Source organism: Morone saxatilis, unplaced genomic scaffold (assembly GCF_004916995.1).
Source record: "Morone saxatilis isolate NCDOM2014 unplaced genomic scaffold, NCSU_SB_2.0 Contig15, whole genome shotgun sequence".
Taxonomy (NCBI): domain Eukaryota; kingdom Metazoa; phylum Chordata; class Actinopteri; family Moronidae; genus Morone; species Morone saxatilis.
Genome location: NW_023339707.1, coordinates 12,455,694 through 12,469,160, shown reverse-complemented (window position 1 = coordinate 12,469,160; position 13,467 = coordinate 12,455,694). Strand labels below are relative to the sequence as shown.

Genomic DNA, 13,467 nt, shown 5'->3' with positions numbered 1-13,467 from the left:
ATAGCTTTGGTTACATATCTGTAATTCTTTGCCTCTATTTCCAGATGTCCAGATGGACAATGAAGGGGAAGATAAATGCCTGTAGAGAGGGCATTTTAATATCAATTCTGGACCCAAGGCCTTACGTTTTAAGAGCTAACAAGATACTGAGAGTCCATGTCATTTTATTTCAGTTTAAGAACAGATATTTTGAAAAAATTTGCATTTAAACAATAATATCTACAGTCAAATAATATATACAGTCAAATGGGGGGATGTGTTTGTATGGAACCACTTTTCAGCCTTTCACAAGGAATATTTTACGTTCAAATGTAGGTTAGGAAAGTTAATTTTAACAGTAGTAGACAGTAGGTTTATCATGTTCAGTGCTCCATTTTTCTTCTTCTCATATGACACTGTAATTCACTCTCCTGTTAAAAGTTGTAATGAAATGCTCATGATGTTGTATGAAGTCATGCTGTACGTGCTTTTCATTTACACAATACAGCGGAAATGAAAAGAAATTGGCAGAGAAAGGCCCATAAAGAATGGACACATAATAGAAAACTGTTAAAGGGTCAAGAGAGGAAAAGGGATGATGATGAGAAATGGATGGACTGGACTGATGAATTATGGGAAAAGAGGAGAGAAGGGGGGGGGGGGTACNNGGGGGGGGTACATTTGACCAGATGGGTTCTGGTCTGCTTTGTGAGAGCAGCAGATGCCCTGAGATCCTAGGCCACAGAAATGCCCCCAGCCTCTAAACACCAAAGCACTAAAGAGGCCGACTCCAGTAACTCCGCCTTATCACATGTGCACTCTTTCTGATATAGAAATATGGGTTAAAGGTATTCATTCCTCATCCTATAACTGTGTGCTATAGCCTTGAGAAGAAGATCAGCTGGACGTCATTCATATTCAGTTGTAACTTGGTAAATGTGTGCTGCAGAGTGCCCAGTGAAAAGCAAAAACAGTGCTTACGTGCCCAGATTTGGAGCATGAAAAGAGAAAATATTTTAAGGTTTATTTGTGCTAATGGCTACAACAATTGTTACACATTAACTAACATTTAACATTTCAACAACAGATGAGCCTTGAGCTCTTTTGTCTTTGACAACCTTTAAATTGTACCTGCATCTGTCTGTGCATGTAACTACCACAACTGCAGCTTCAACAGTACTTGCACTGCCATCAGGAATCCAGAGATGATCAGTTCATTGTGGTAAAACACAAGGTGATAATTGTTCTCTCTGCTGTACATACAATGTGAGTTGCTGCTGCTAAAACTGCCCCTAGCACCATAGAAACACATGACTCATCATCTATAGCAGATGCTCCGCTCCTCTAACTGACTTTGGGCAATGAGGTTTGGGAGGTGCTGTGGGACTGTGGGTTTGTGATGATGATACAGCTGCATACCAAGCAGACGCCATCACACACTCTTCTTTGAGGAGAGCATCACCCTCTAGTGGACCAGACGGGTAAAAGACTGGAAAACATATTAAAAATGTTTTTGGGCTCAAACAGTTTGATAGATACAACGATTCTTTTGTTCGACACTATCTTTAATACGGTACAATGACTGATGTCATGTAAAGGCACAAAATGAATTAAAATAGTCTTAACTGTGCTATAGGATGAGACTGGTTATTCTCAAAATATCCCATGAGTGGACCAAAACCAACAATGCGTGAGTTCATCTGTCATTCCTGAGCCTACTCATTCAACAATATCTAAAATAACAAACGTTTTCCAACAGGAGTAAACAGTGCATTTGTTTGGGTATTTATTTGGTGCATTAGTGAATGTTAACAGCAGCAGGACTTTGTATATGGGGTCAACTTGAAATGAACTAGTGTCCATGTTCACTGTAATGACAGAACAATCACCCATTGATGTTCTTATTAGTTTTTCAACAACAATGTTGGTCTGTGGCACAGAGGAATAAGCTACATCTTATTAAGGCTTTGACAACAGCGGCAATACTTGCTAGTATTCACTGTTGTTTTTGATCTTTTCATGGGATTTGTGGACATGAAGAGAATATCACCAGACTCAACCTTTAAACATAATACATTAACTATGGTAATGCCACATACAGTTGAATACCTCACTAGTTGAACGTATAGACAGAACCTGAATTTATTATACTGAACAATGTCAAAGCAGTCACCCAACATCAGCTACTGTAAAACAGGCTTATTCCTACGTAATATACAACATGTAAAAGTATGTTGGTGGACCCATTCCAGTTACATTCATAAAAGTGCTACAGCTAAAGCCAGCATTTAAAGATTTCAGAGTTGTGAAAGGTTGTGGGATCAATACATTATTATTATATATATCTGCCTATATAAAACACAGCTAGCAGTTGCTCTTGGTTAGATGTTTTTGGGGCTTTTCCAGCCAGTACACTTCTGGTCTCTTTAGCCCTCAGGATTACTTTGCCTGATTAAGTAAAGACTGCTTTTACCTCCTGCTCTATCTCCTATGTCTAGTTTTAGGCACCAGATCTGTGATTCAGAGTTACAAAAGATGAGATATTTGCATTATTTCAATCTGATGATCAGTGGTATAGCCCCTTTTTTACTAATCTACTATAGTGTAATATTAGTTTTTTTGTGATTACTGTGTTTAAAATATTTTTGCATAGTCAGTTGAACAATCTTTGGGAAAAGCCACTAACCTTCATGTCTCAACATAATATTTAACTCTGTGTATCCATTTCAAAGAAAAAAATCTTCTTAAAGTGTCAATGATTAAGCTCCCTGCTTGAAGACTGCAAAAAGTGCAGATTAAAATCAGAAACTTTTGTAACAATACACAGTATTAAATCTGTTTAAAGGATCTCTTCTGATTGTCTTCTTCCATCAGGGATCCTCGGTCACTCCTTTCAGACAGAGCTCCTCTTGAACCCTAAACAAATATTCTGGATCTGGATATCCAAAACTGGAATGGAGAAAGACAGAAAATATAGTTAGTATATCTCTGGAACAAGTAAAAGAAAACTTTCTGTTCAGCTTCCTGAACCTGTATTTTATATTTATCCAATATAAATTTGGAAAGGCTTTGCAACACCAAAGGTTCTAGTTTCCCACAGAGACGAACCAAATGTGAAAAACTGGGACTTAAAGAGGATTTTACACCACAACAACAATATACTATTCATGCAGCCAAGCATGCTAAAATTGTATTATATCATATTTTTTTATAATTTATCCTTGGCCACGCTAGCAATGTGGCTCTAGGAATGAATATGTCTGTCAGTCTGTCCACCACTCCATATGAGAAATTCAAATTAGACACAGCAGCATAAGGAAATGTAGTGCAAGAGTATAGAAGTGGAAGTACAATAAGATATTACAAAATATAATATAAAATATAAGACTATAAATGAAAAGTATAATATATGCAATATGCAAGTAAAAATGGTGTGCAAATATTTGAGCAAATATAGCCTCAGGGAGCCGCTAGCATGGCTGAAGACTCTTAACGTGTTTATTTATGCCTACTAATAATGCAGATAGGTTTACATAAATAAGTTGTGTTATAAGAGAAACAAAAAAACTAAAATTTTGTTTTGTAAATCCTTCATCACAGCCAACAAGGTAGGCTACATTAATGGGTGAAAATGTATTCTACAGCAATAATGTGCATACCATTGTGGACCACCTTCTATGTTGGTCTTGTGGTGAATGTCGTTCCAGGTGATGACGTTGTTGAGACCTGTGGTAACAGATCGTCCGACGGTGAAAATGAGCCTCCTGTCGAAGGCTTTCCTCAGCAGCTTCAGGACTTTCTCACCCTCCTTGCAGTCTGGCAGGAAGGCAGTACGAGTGGTGCCGCTGTATCTCACCCCAGGGTTTGGGTGCTCAGGCTGTAATATAGTGAACAACAGCATATATGTAACATGCACTGATCAACAATTGTGGCCCTTTTATGATAAGGCTCAAGTCCAGATGAAAATCTTTTTTGTGATGCACTTTGTAACATATCTGTAGGGCTAGTGCTCATTTTCACATCTCTATATAAGGAACTAAACAAGGACACATTTTTGGGTTGTTTCTACAGTCACAAATGTCGACTTCTTCTGAGAGGCAGTCCTTGGTGCATTCTGAAATACTCCTGAGACACAGAAAGCATTCCCTCATACAACACTTTAAGATGTTTTCAGTGTTGCACAACATCCAAAAAAAACCCCCCCCCCCCCTCTCACTGTCCCTCTCCCACACGCAAACACACATCTTTTCCATTTATATCCTGTAGAAAAATTTAGAATACTGGGTTGCTAGTGAGTTTCTTTTTTTTTTGTTTCTTTTAGTGGATCCGAGATGAAAGTCAATCCATAGTCTTTGCTTTCATCTACTTTACCCATCTGACCCCCCTACACATCTATGGACTGATGCCTGTGCGCTTTTTCTGTTACAGATAGACGAGAAATGATGTTTGTTGGTTTCTTGTACATAAAACAATGCCCTAAAATGGACTGGAAATAACTTCTGCTGCATAGGAAAGGTGTTGAGAGTAGAGCTAAAAAGGTCAGGCGAGTAATCAATTTGTTTTTGATTGACAGAAAATGAATCCACAACTATTTCAGTAAATTTTTAAACAAAAACATAAACATTGTCTGCCTCAGGCTTCTCTAATGTGAAGATCTGCTGCATTTCTCTGTTTGATATCACTGTAAACTGAATATCTTTTTCCTTAGGCTATGGGAAACTGTGATGGACATGTTTTCATCTCATAAATGGGCAATTATCAATTTGAATCAAGAAAACAATCAGCAGTGATAGCAAGTGATAATGAAAATAATCACTAGCTGCGCTCCCAGTTGAGCGTAGTCTCTTTAAATGGGAAGCACATTCCTATAAAACAAGGCGAGTTGTGGGCAAACAGTCCGGCACATCTTGTCCTCCTCCGCCCCTACACTGTTTCTATGGCAACGGAAGGTTGCACCTGTGAAGTCACTTCCTCTATAGGATCATAGGCCGCCTCCATAACGGGTTTACACATAAATATTTTTATTTCACAAAAACGGACTGAACATGAGGAAGAAATGTGTGTAATAGTCGGGCGAAGCGGATATGAGTTGGCGGCCATTTTATCATACTTAATCCAGATGCTTTAATGTGTCCGTGCAAAAAACAAACAACAGCGTCCTCTGGTGGACGGACGTGCTATGAAAAGCAGCCTGAAAGGTGCAGTCAGAGTGCAGTAATCGGTTCATTATGTACTAGCCTCCACATTTGGCGTATGGCTCCAGTTAAACCTCACCCCTTGTATCCCTGAAGGGAAACTGTACTGTATGACGATAGATCCGCAGCGCTCAAAGCCGGGGAGGCGCTGCCAGCTGCGCGTCACCGCCATCGTGCCCGGCGGCTGGGTGCCTGTGTACTCTCCGTGGTAGGTGTTACATATCGGACAAGCGGGCTTCAACTTGAAAACCGAGTCTATACACTCAGAGCAAAAAGAGTGGCGGCACTTTAGCGTTTTCTTCTCTTGGATTTTGTCCAAGCAAATGGCGCAGTCTTCCGCACTTTTACGAACTACACCGGAGTGACTGTTTGATGTGCTTTCCATTATTTTTTCCGGTGTGTGACGACAAGTATGTTGCCTTTCCGTTCACGGATGCGATCTTGTAATGTGTGTCCGGAGCATTGACTGGTCCGGAGATATGTGACGTATAAATAAGGAAAGTACCGGATCATTTCCACTGGGTGATGCACCTCCATGTGCAAGGAAGTAGTGCAAACACTGACCTCTCATTGGTTTGAACGGGTTACTGATGGGTCTGAGGAGAAAATGTAGCTTTGATATCTGTAAAGACTCATTGGCACATTTCATAAACCAAACCAAAGTGTAAAACATTTAAGTCTGAGATACTTGTACTGCACTTTATACTTATACTTCATTACATTTTAGAGGAGAGTATTGTGCTTTTACTGTACTATTTAAAGACTGGGAGCATATAAAATACAGGAATAATAAAATGATTTATCTAATAGTACATTTTAATAATATAATTTAATCATTTAACACTGGCGGAGGTGATTTTGCCTGCACAGCAAGTAACTTTTATACTTTAAGTGCATTATGCTGATATTATTTACATATTTTTACTAATAATTTTGAATTCAAAGTGTTTACTTTGGGTATTTTTTACACTGTGGTAAGCCAGTTGCTACTTTTACTTAAATAAAGGATCTGAATGAATACATCTTGCACCAAACAAAAAAATATTAGTATATATATTAGTTCAGATACTACTTATGATCAGATGAGAAACACACGAAATGCAAAAATGTTTCAAGCAATATCTCAAACTCTTTGATTATAAGTGAATATACCTGTAATTTATCTGGCCTGAAAACTGATTAGTCTTTAAGAATTTGAATGTGTGACAATAGGCCACTTTATATGTAAAAGTGGTGGATAATGAGACATTATTTATTAACATTCTAGTGCTTGCTTTGATAATTTGTTATAATTAACCAGTATCTTCTTGCCTGCAGCTGTGAGCAAGAGAGAAGAAAATCAGGATACTATCTGCTGCCTCTGTAAAACTTCTCAAGTTAAAGTATTTCAGGGGGTTTGGAAGATCTGTATTTGACCATCTGGGAATGAGAACGTGCTGTGAAGTGAGTTGGAGGAACAACACGTAATTCATTCATTATTCAAAGACTATTTACTCGCTATTTTTGCCTTTAATTGACAGTATAGAGGCAGACAAGAAATGTAGAGAGTGTGAGAGGGAGATGACATGATAACAAAGGTCCCCAGACGGATTAATATTCATGACTGTACTTCAAAAAAACCTGCCCAAATATAAGCCACGTCATCGCCCATTTGTAAGGAATAAGCTAAAATTAGGTACAAAGTATGAAGTATTTTCAAGCTGTCGCACTACAGTCATGATGTTGTCCACTAGATGGCACAAAAGGCATTAGCAGAGAACAGTGTCTTGGTGTTGCAAGAGTCTTTGATACTACAGGGGAACAGTTCAGGTTAAACCATGATTAAAGGCCACAACTCATTCCAAATGGACACTTTCCAAATGGACACTGGTTTGATATTCGGTTTCCCATGATGCACCCGGTTTATTTAGGGCCTACATTGAATATCCAACACAAACGCAAACATAACTTTTTATTCAAGTATTAAAATGTAAAGCACATTATTCTGAATATCAACAAAGTACGAATCAACACAATTAGAAAAGCAAAACTCCAACTTTTCCTTAACAATCAGTTTGTAATATGTGTAATCGCTCCAACTATCCGTTCTCCTGGTTCCTCCTCACTTATGTAATGCATAGAAATGTTTGCACAGTAGCTTTAGTAAACTACAATCCTGTGTCCCAAAATGATTTCAGTTGGTCCCTTAACTAAAATACAAAGTAGATGAAAACATAATAAAAAGGGTATTTGATGTATAGATCTGACCAGTCAAATGAATGACAAATGTACCACTAGCCAAGTAGGTTACTGCACTCAGCAAAGCACTTTCACACATACAGCTTTATCAATTCTGAGGGGGGTTTTCAGCATTTGGACTACAAGAATGTTTATGAAGGAGAAGCTAATTAAATGCACATTAGTATACATTTTTTCATGAACTGTGTAGTATTTTTCATTTAAAGCCAGATAGTTTAGCTACAAACATAATGCTGTTTATCTATCAAATAACACCGAAATACGCCCAAACTGCTTATTGTTCATTAGTAACATCATGCTCGAGTTTTATCAAAAGTGAATATAAGAAAGGCACAACAAAATGAGATCAATACCCCACCCTAAATCGAATCAATTGTTCCCGCAACATTTTCTTATATTTTTTAACTGTGTATTATTGATTATCTATTTAGATAAACAAAATTCACAACAGTTACCTCATTTTAAATGAGAACAGGCAAGCAAATCAGGCAAATCTCCCAGTTTGACAGGGACAGAGGCATAGATATTTAAAGAGCTTTTGTGCCTTTCATTTGGTTTAAGTGGTCTATATGCCCTTTTTATTTGACATCGTCATAAATCTGGTAATTAGATGAGCACATTACTAACAACTGAGGTAATGGGCTCAACACCTGGGAGACATCTTAAAATAACAGGAGTGACCGATGGCAAATAACCCCAGGGGAAAGTCCTAACGTGTGTAATAAAAGGTGCTGCAACAAGACAGTTTAACATTCTTCCTTTTTCAGTACAAATGGGGGGGAAATGAAGATCACACGCAAATGAAGAGTTCCAAGCAATTGACATCAACTTGTAACCATCGAGCTAATAGCTGACGGCTGCGCGAACCTGTTTGCCCCGAGCTCTCTTCCACAGAGGAAGCAATAATGACGACAACGACTTCACTGAAAAACAAACTGCCATACCAAAGTGCCTGTGAGTGCTTTAGATTGCAATAACTTCAGAAAATGAATTCTTTCTATTGAAGCAGTGCTATTCTGCCATATAACCCAAGTACTATCCTTACAACAGGTCATTAGTAACAATCAAATTAGAGACTTACTCAACAAACATTTCTGGGGGGATAAAACCAAGAACATGTGCTTGTAAGGAATAAAATAATCCCCAGAGTAGAAATAAACATTAATATAACATAAACTGTCTTTATAACATTAAACTTAGATTTCCTAAATAATATATAAGTACCATGAATTCCAACACACCAACACAACGCTCTTAAATAAGTGCATCAGATATCGGTCCTATTGCCAACAGTGACAGGTAGAGGACTGTGTAATACAAGAATGCACTGCACTCAAAGTATTTTCTTCCACATGTAGCACTGGGTTAAGCTGAACTCTGGAGGAAAAATGAACAAACGGAGGAACAATTAGTGGAGTGATGTGGGCTCTGCTGCAGCATTAGACGCCTGTCTGCTGAGGGCCTTGTCTTCAGCCATCTTTTAAGGGACGGGCAGTCTCAGAGCACAACCTGGAGCCGAGTCACGTCCACCGCAAGGACACTCGGAAAGTCCTACAAAGTCTTGGAAGAGTCTGTCATTTTCATGCCGTCAGTCCGCCGTGATGCCTTTCTCTCTGAGCTCCTCTGTCACTCGCACCAGGTAAGTGGGGTCTGGGTAGCCAAAACTGTCAGAAGAAATAAAAAAGCCATCACTGCATCTGTATGAGCTCAAGCTGCAATAGTGCCATCTAGCCAAGGACATCAACTGAAAGCATTTCCTTGACAGGAACTTGAATTACTTCTATCAGTCTTTACTGAGTCCTTTTCTCAGCTACCACACCTTTTAGGGAAGTTGTTGAGGCTATTACCAAATCAAATCTCAATGGCAATTCGCCTCCAGCTAAAAGGCTATACATACCAGCGGGGCCCGCCCCATATTGAGGTCTTGTGGTGAATGTCATTCCAGGTGATGACGTTTTGCATGCCCGTAGTCATGGAGGTACCGATGGTGAAGATAAGGCGCTGTTCGAAGGCCCGGCGCAGCAGACCCAGCACGCGGTTCCCCTCAGGGCTGTCAGGGAGGTAGGCCACACGGTCTGTTCCTGGGTACCGAACACCTGGGTTGGGGTGTTCTGGCTGTTGGCAACAAAGCAGTTAAAACAGGATCAGTTTAAAAGGGGCATTAAAACAATTGTGTTGGTCTGTTGTGGTCTTGTACACTTTGTTGCTACATAAATTGTGTTGCCCCAGTCATGTCTTGTATTTTTAACTACATTTGCAACATGTTTACGTTAATGAGTTTCAAAATTTTGATCCTTGAGATAAAGAACAGATATGGGCTACTTCAGACATCTATTATATCCATTCTTTGGGAAAGGGAAACTCAGCTGACTTTACACATAAAGGTCAGTTCACAGTTCTTTTCAGGGGTAAGCAGTCTGTAAAAAATGTCTCATAATGTATTCTTAGGGAGGAGCTGTGTAAAGTCTGAGTAAAAATGCTGGGGGTCATCTTGGTGCTGGACTACAAATATTTAACAGCAAACTTGCGTCACAAACTGGGGATTTGAAAGACGTTGGCATTTATATAGACAATATATGCAGCAATGCTCCAACAAAGGAAGATAAAAGACTCCAAGCTAGTAAATATGGATGTAAATCATTCTGGATTAAAAAAATTAAAATTTTTATGAGGAAGGACATGCGCACCCTTGTTAAACCTCAAAGATACACAATGCACTTAATGATAATACTAAATATAAGCATTTATATACCATTTAAATTTGGTATAAATTCACCAAATGATTGAGGTTTTTGTGATTGAGATTTGTTGTATTAACGAAAAATGCATTGTGTTTAATTTGTTAATAATTGCAAATGCAGGCCTGTTTTACTGCTATTCTAGAATTACATATAATATAATTGAATAAACACACCTTACCAGCAGCATAAAACAATATTTTTTGTTTTTTGTGGTGGGGTGACTCTTTACAATTAGATCTGAGATTGGACCTTTAATTTGATGTATTTCTAAAAACTGGATATTAGGGGATGGATCACTGAAGTATAACCAAACAGATATCAGGAAAAGGAGGAATAATAAAATATAATATATTATAATAATAATAAAATAAAGCAATAATTTGCACTATCAAGCAGAGGGGCCAGATTGTTTAAAAAGACCTCATGTTTTCATTGTAGTATTACCTACATCATGATTAGTCATTAGACTAAAGAAGTAAAATAATTGACATTTTATGCCAAATTAGGAACTCTCATGCTTAAACGTATTATATTTTTTAATTCTTCTATGCAATCTTAATATTGGACATGATCTGTATTATTTATCCCAAACAACTGACTTTCATTATGCCCATAGATGATTATCAAAATTGCAAGTTATTTCATATTCCAGCGGTGGCACTTACAGTCTTCATCTGCACATGCTCTTGGTCTACTCACCGCCTGTAGGCCAGGAGGGAAGCTGTAGATGATGCAGACACACCCATAGCCTTCATGGCCAGGAAGCTCCAGATCAGGATCTCGCTCTACAATCATTGTACCATTGGCAGGCTGGTTCCCTATCAACTGGCCGTACACGAGCCGACACACAGGACACGCTTTCTTCACCTTAAAGGCTTGATCCAGGCAAGAGCGACAGAATGAATGGCCACACCTCTCCAGGGTCGTCTTCTCCACTATGTCCCCCATGCAGATTGAGCAAGTTTTGTTGTCCTCTGCCTCACTATGGGAAGCCAAGCTGGAGTCCATGTCCTTCCTCAGGGCTGCCTCGTGGAGCACGGCGCAGGCCTCCTCATCAGCAGGCTTCCTGAACCTCTGCTGCTGTCTCTGGGAGCGCCGAGGCTGGGGAGGTGGAGGCTGAAGCAGGCTCCCCTCTCCGTTTGGCTCCAGGACTCCCACACAGGGCAGCAGAGCCCTCTTCCTCTTGGGTCCCCCCTCCTGTTTGCTCATTTCTTTGCGGGCACAGCGGCATAAGTCAATGAAGGCTTTTCGTGTCTCGCTGGAGATGGGTCCATCCATCACCCCAGCTCCAGAGCTCCTGGAGCCTTCCACCGGCTGCAGCCTCACAGCGCAGCAGCCCCCCCTTTCTCCTCGCCTAATGATACCTGCACTCATCCCCTGCTTGTGCTGGAAGTCAATGAGCCAGGGCCGCCCAGCTGCAGCCAGGTAATCCCACACCGCCTGCGAAACCAGTACCTCATCACTGCCCTGGCCAGCACGCACACTCATCTCATCAGAAGAAACTGCACAGAGAGGTACAAAGAAAAGTCATCAGCACATTAGACTAAAGATACAAACACAATGTGTGAATGTAAATCCAATTGTAGAAGTTGCACCCAAGCCCATATTGATACATTCAAATGCATTATGGGGAATGATGCTATGTTGCTCAGACGTGGCTGCAAGAGAGTGTTTTTGTTTCTGCTGGCTGTGTGGTGGCTTTACTTTCTTTTTCGTGGCCTAACAGCTCAGGCAATGCAAGAGACAAGCAATGATACCAATCTAATTCCAGTTGTTTTTGTTTTGCAGTTTATCTGTGCATGACAAAAAAAGAAAAAAAAACATCTGTACATGGGTCGCTATTCGCAGTGGCTGCAGCACGTCAAAGAAATACACAACAGGCAGTATCGCGGCATTGCTGAGGACGTATCAGCTGTTCACAGATTCAGACTGTAAACAAAGGAAACTAAAACCCCGTCACACGCGGAAAACATGAAAACCCCACTGACAGCCACATGCAGACACAAGAGTGACACTTCGTTAGGTTGAAAGGGTTACCTTGTGATCCCATAAATCCCTTCAATTGCGAATAAAGCGTCCTGTTGAACAGAGAAAGAGAGGAAGAGAAACTGAAGGGCTGGAACAAGCGTTATCACAGCTGCTCGGCGATGATATTTTGACTGAGCCATTCTCCGCAGCAGCAAAGGGAAATTCGGCGATTTCGCAACATTAGCTTAGCTTTTGACACGTTCGCAACATTTATGTAAAGTGTTTCTTTTTTTGTTGTTTTCTTTATTCCTCCCCGGTTACTTCAGTACCTCACCCTTTGCCGTAGCTCGTCGCTGCCCGTCAGGGAGGGTTTCTGGCTGGATTAAAGAGCCCAGTGCTCCATCAGAGGAGGCCTTTATTTCTGACGTGCTGCTGCAGTTTATCCGCGGATAATTGCTCTTTTGTTGGTCAAGACATGATATCCAAACGTGTTGCCAGCTCGTATCTCTCCTAGGTGCTCCGCAGCCCTTCCCTAGCCTTGGCAAATGCCATCAAAAAATCCCCGCACCTCGTCCCCCCCAGTCTCGCCTGTGTTTGCCTTCCTCGGTACGTCCTTGGGCTAGGCGTATCACAGAGTAAATACCATTTGTAGTGACTCTTCTTATCTGGCTCCGACCACGCTCAGCTGTGTGACTTCTCTTTTTTCTTTCTTATTTGCTTTCTCTTCTCATTCTGACTCTGTGTTCTTCGCTTTTTAAATCGCGTCCTCCTCCCTGTTGACTGTGCAGGAGCAAACATCCCCATTAATAAAGGGGGGACTGGGACCTACGAGAAAATGTGACCAGGAAGTTCGTCACTGAGCTGACATGATTGGCTGACAAATGGTGGTTTGTGTTGTTTTTTTAATGCTGTGAGTGAATCATACTTTTTGTCGTGATTAACAGCTTTATTGATAACAATACACGCTAGGTACACACGAGTGTCCGGCCCACGCGTCATCGAGGGAATACCCACTCATTCATTACGATGATGCAACCTGACTTATTGACAGCAATGATGTAATGTTGTTGATACTTTTAACACAATACGTTGTTTGGGTATAACTAGAGCTTTTTTTTATGTGAGCCAGTGAAACGTAATATAGTAGCATTATCTTTAAAAAACAACAAGTGGATTGAGAGATATAGTTGAAATAATAATAATAATACCTATTGTTATTGTTATTATTACAAAGATGATAATGGATGATAATGTTTTGACTGACAGTCAGCAAGGTGTTCATTTTATTTAATTATATGTTGTATTCCAATATAATGCAGTCCATTTCAACACCACTGCAAACTACA

At 40.0% G+C, this 13,467-nt stretch overlaps 2 protein-coding genes across 5 annotated transcripts; both read right to left on the bottom strand.

Annotated features, from left to right (window-relative positions):
* Window positions 1–1,022: 1,022 nt before the first annotated feature.
* On the bottom strand, window positions 1,023–5,669 carry LOC118324559 (probable E3 ubiquitin-protein ligase DTX3). The gene is made up of 3 exons (XM_035656972.1): window positions 5,254–5,669; window positions 3,639–3,856; window positions 1,023–2,928 (listed from the first exon to the last, which is right to left on the bottom strand). The coding sequence occupies exons 1-3, from the start codon at window positions 5,557–5,559 to the stop codon at window positions 2,850–2,852; spliced, it is 603 nt and encodes a 200-aa protein (XP_035512865.1). The 5' UTR covers window positions 5,560–5,669; the 3' UTR covers window positions 1,023–2,849.
* A 1,443-nt stretch (window positions 5,670–7,112) lies between these two features.
* Window positions 7,113–12,968, bottom strand: dtx3 (deltex E3 ubiquitin ligase 3). Of its 4 annotated transcripts, XM_035656958.1 has the most exons (5): window positions 12,456–12,968; window positions 12,191–12,231; window positions 10,853–11,655; window positions 9,310–9,527; window positions 7,113–9,076 (listed from the first exon to the last, which is right to left on the bottom strand). In XM_035656958.1, the coding sequence occupies exons 2-5, from the start codon at window positions 12,201–12,203 to the stop codon at window positions 9,001–9,003; spliced, it is 1,110 nt and encodes a 369-aa protein (XP_035512851.1). In that variant the 5' UTR covers window positions 12,204–12,231; window positions 12,456–12,968; the 3' UTR covers window positions 7,113–9,000. The 4 variants fall into 4 exon arrangements, with proteins under 4 accessions (XP_035512851.1, XP_035512850.1, XP_035512852.1 ...); XM_035656957.1 differs by having other exon boundaries at window positions 12,191–12,968; XM_035656959.1 differs by lacking the exon at window positions 12,191–12,231.
* Window positions 12,969–13,467: the final 499 nt, after the last annotated feature.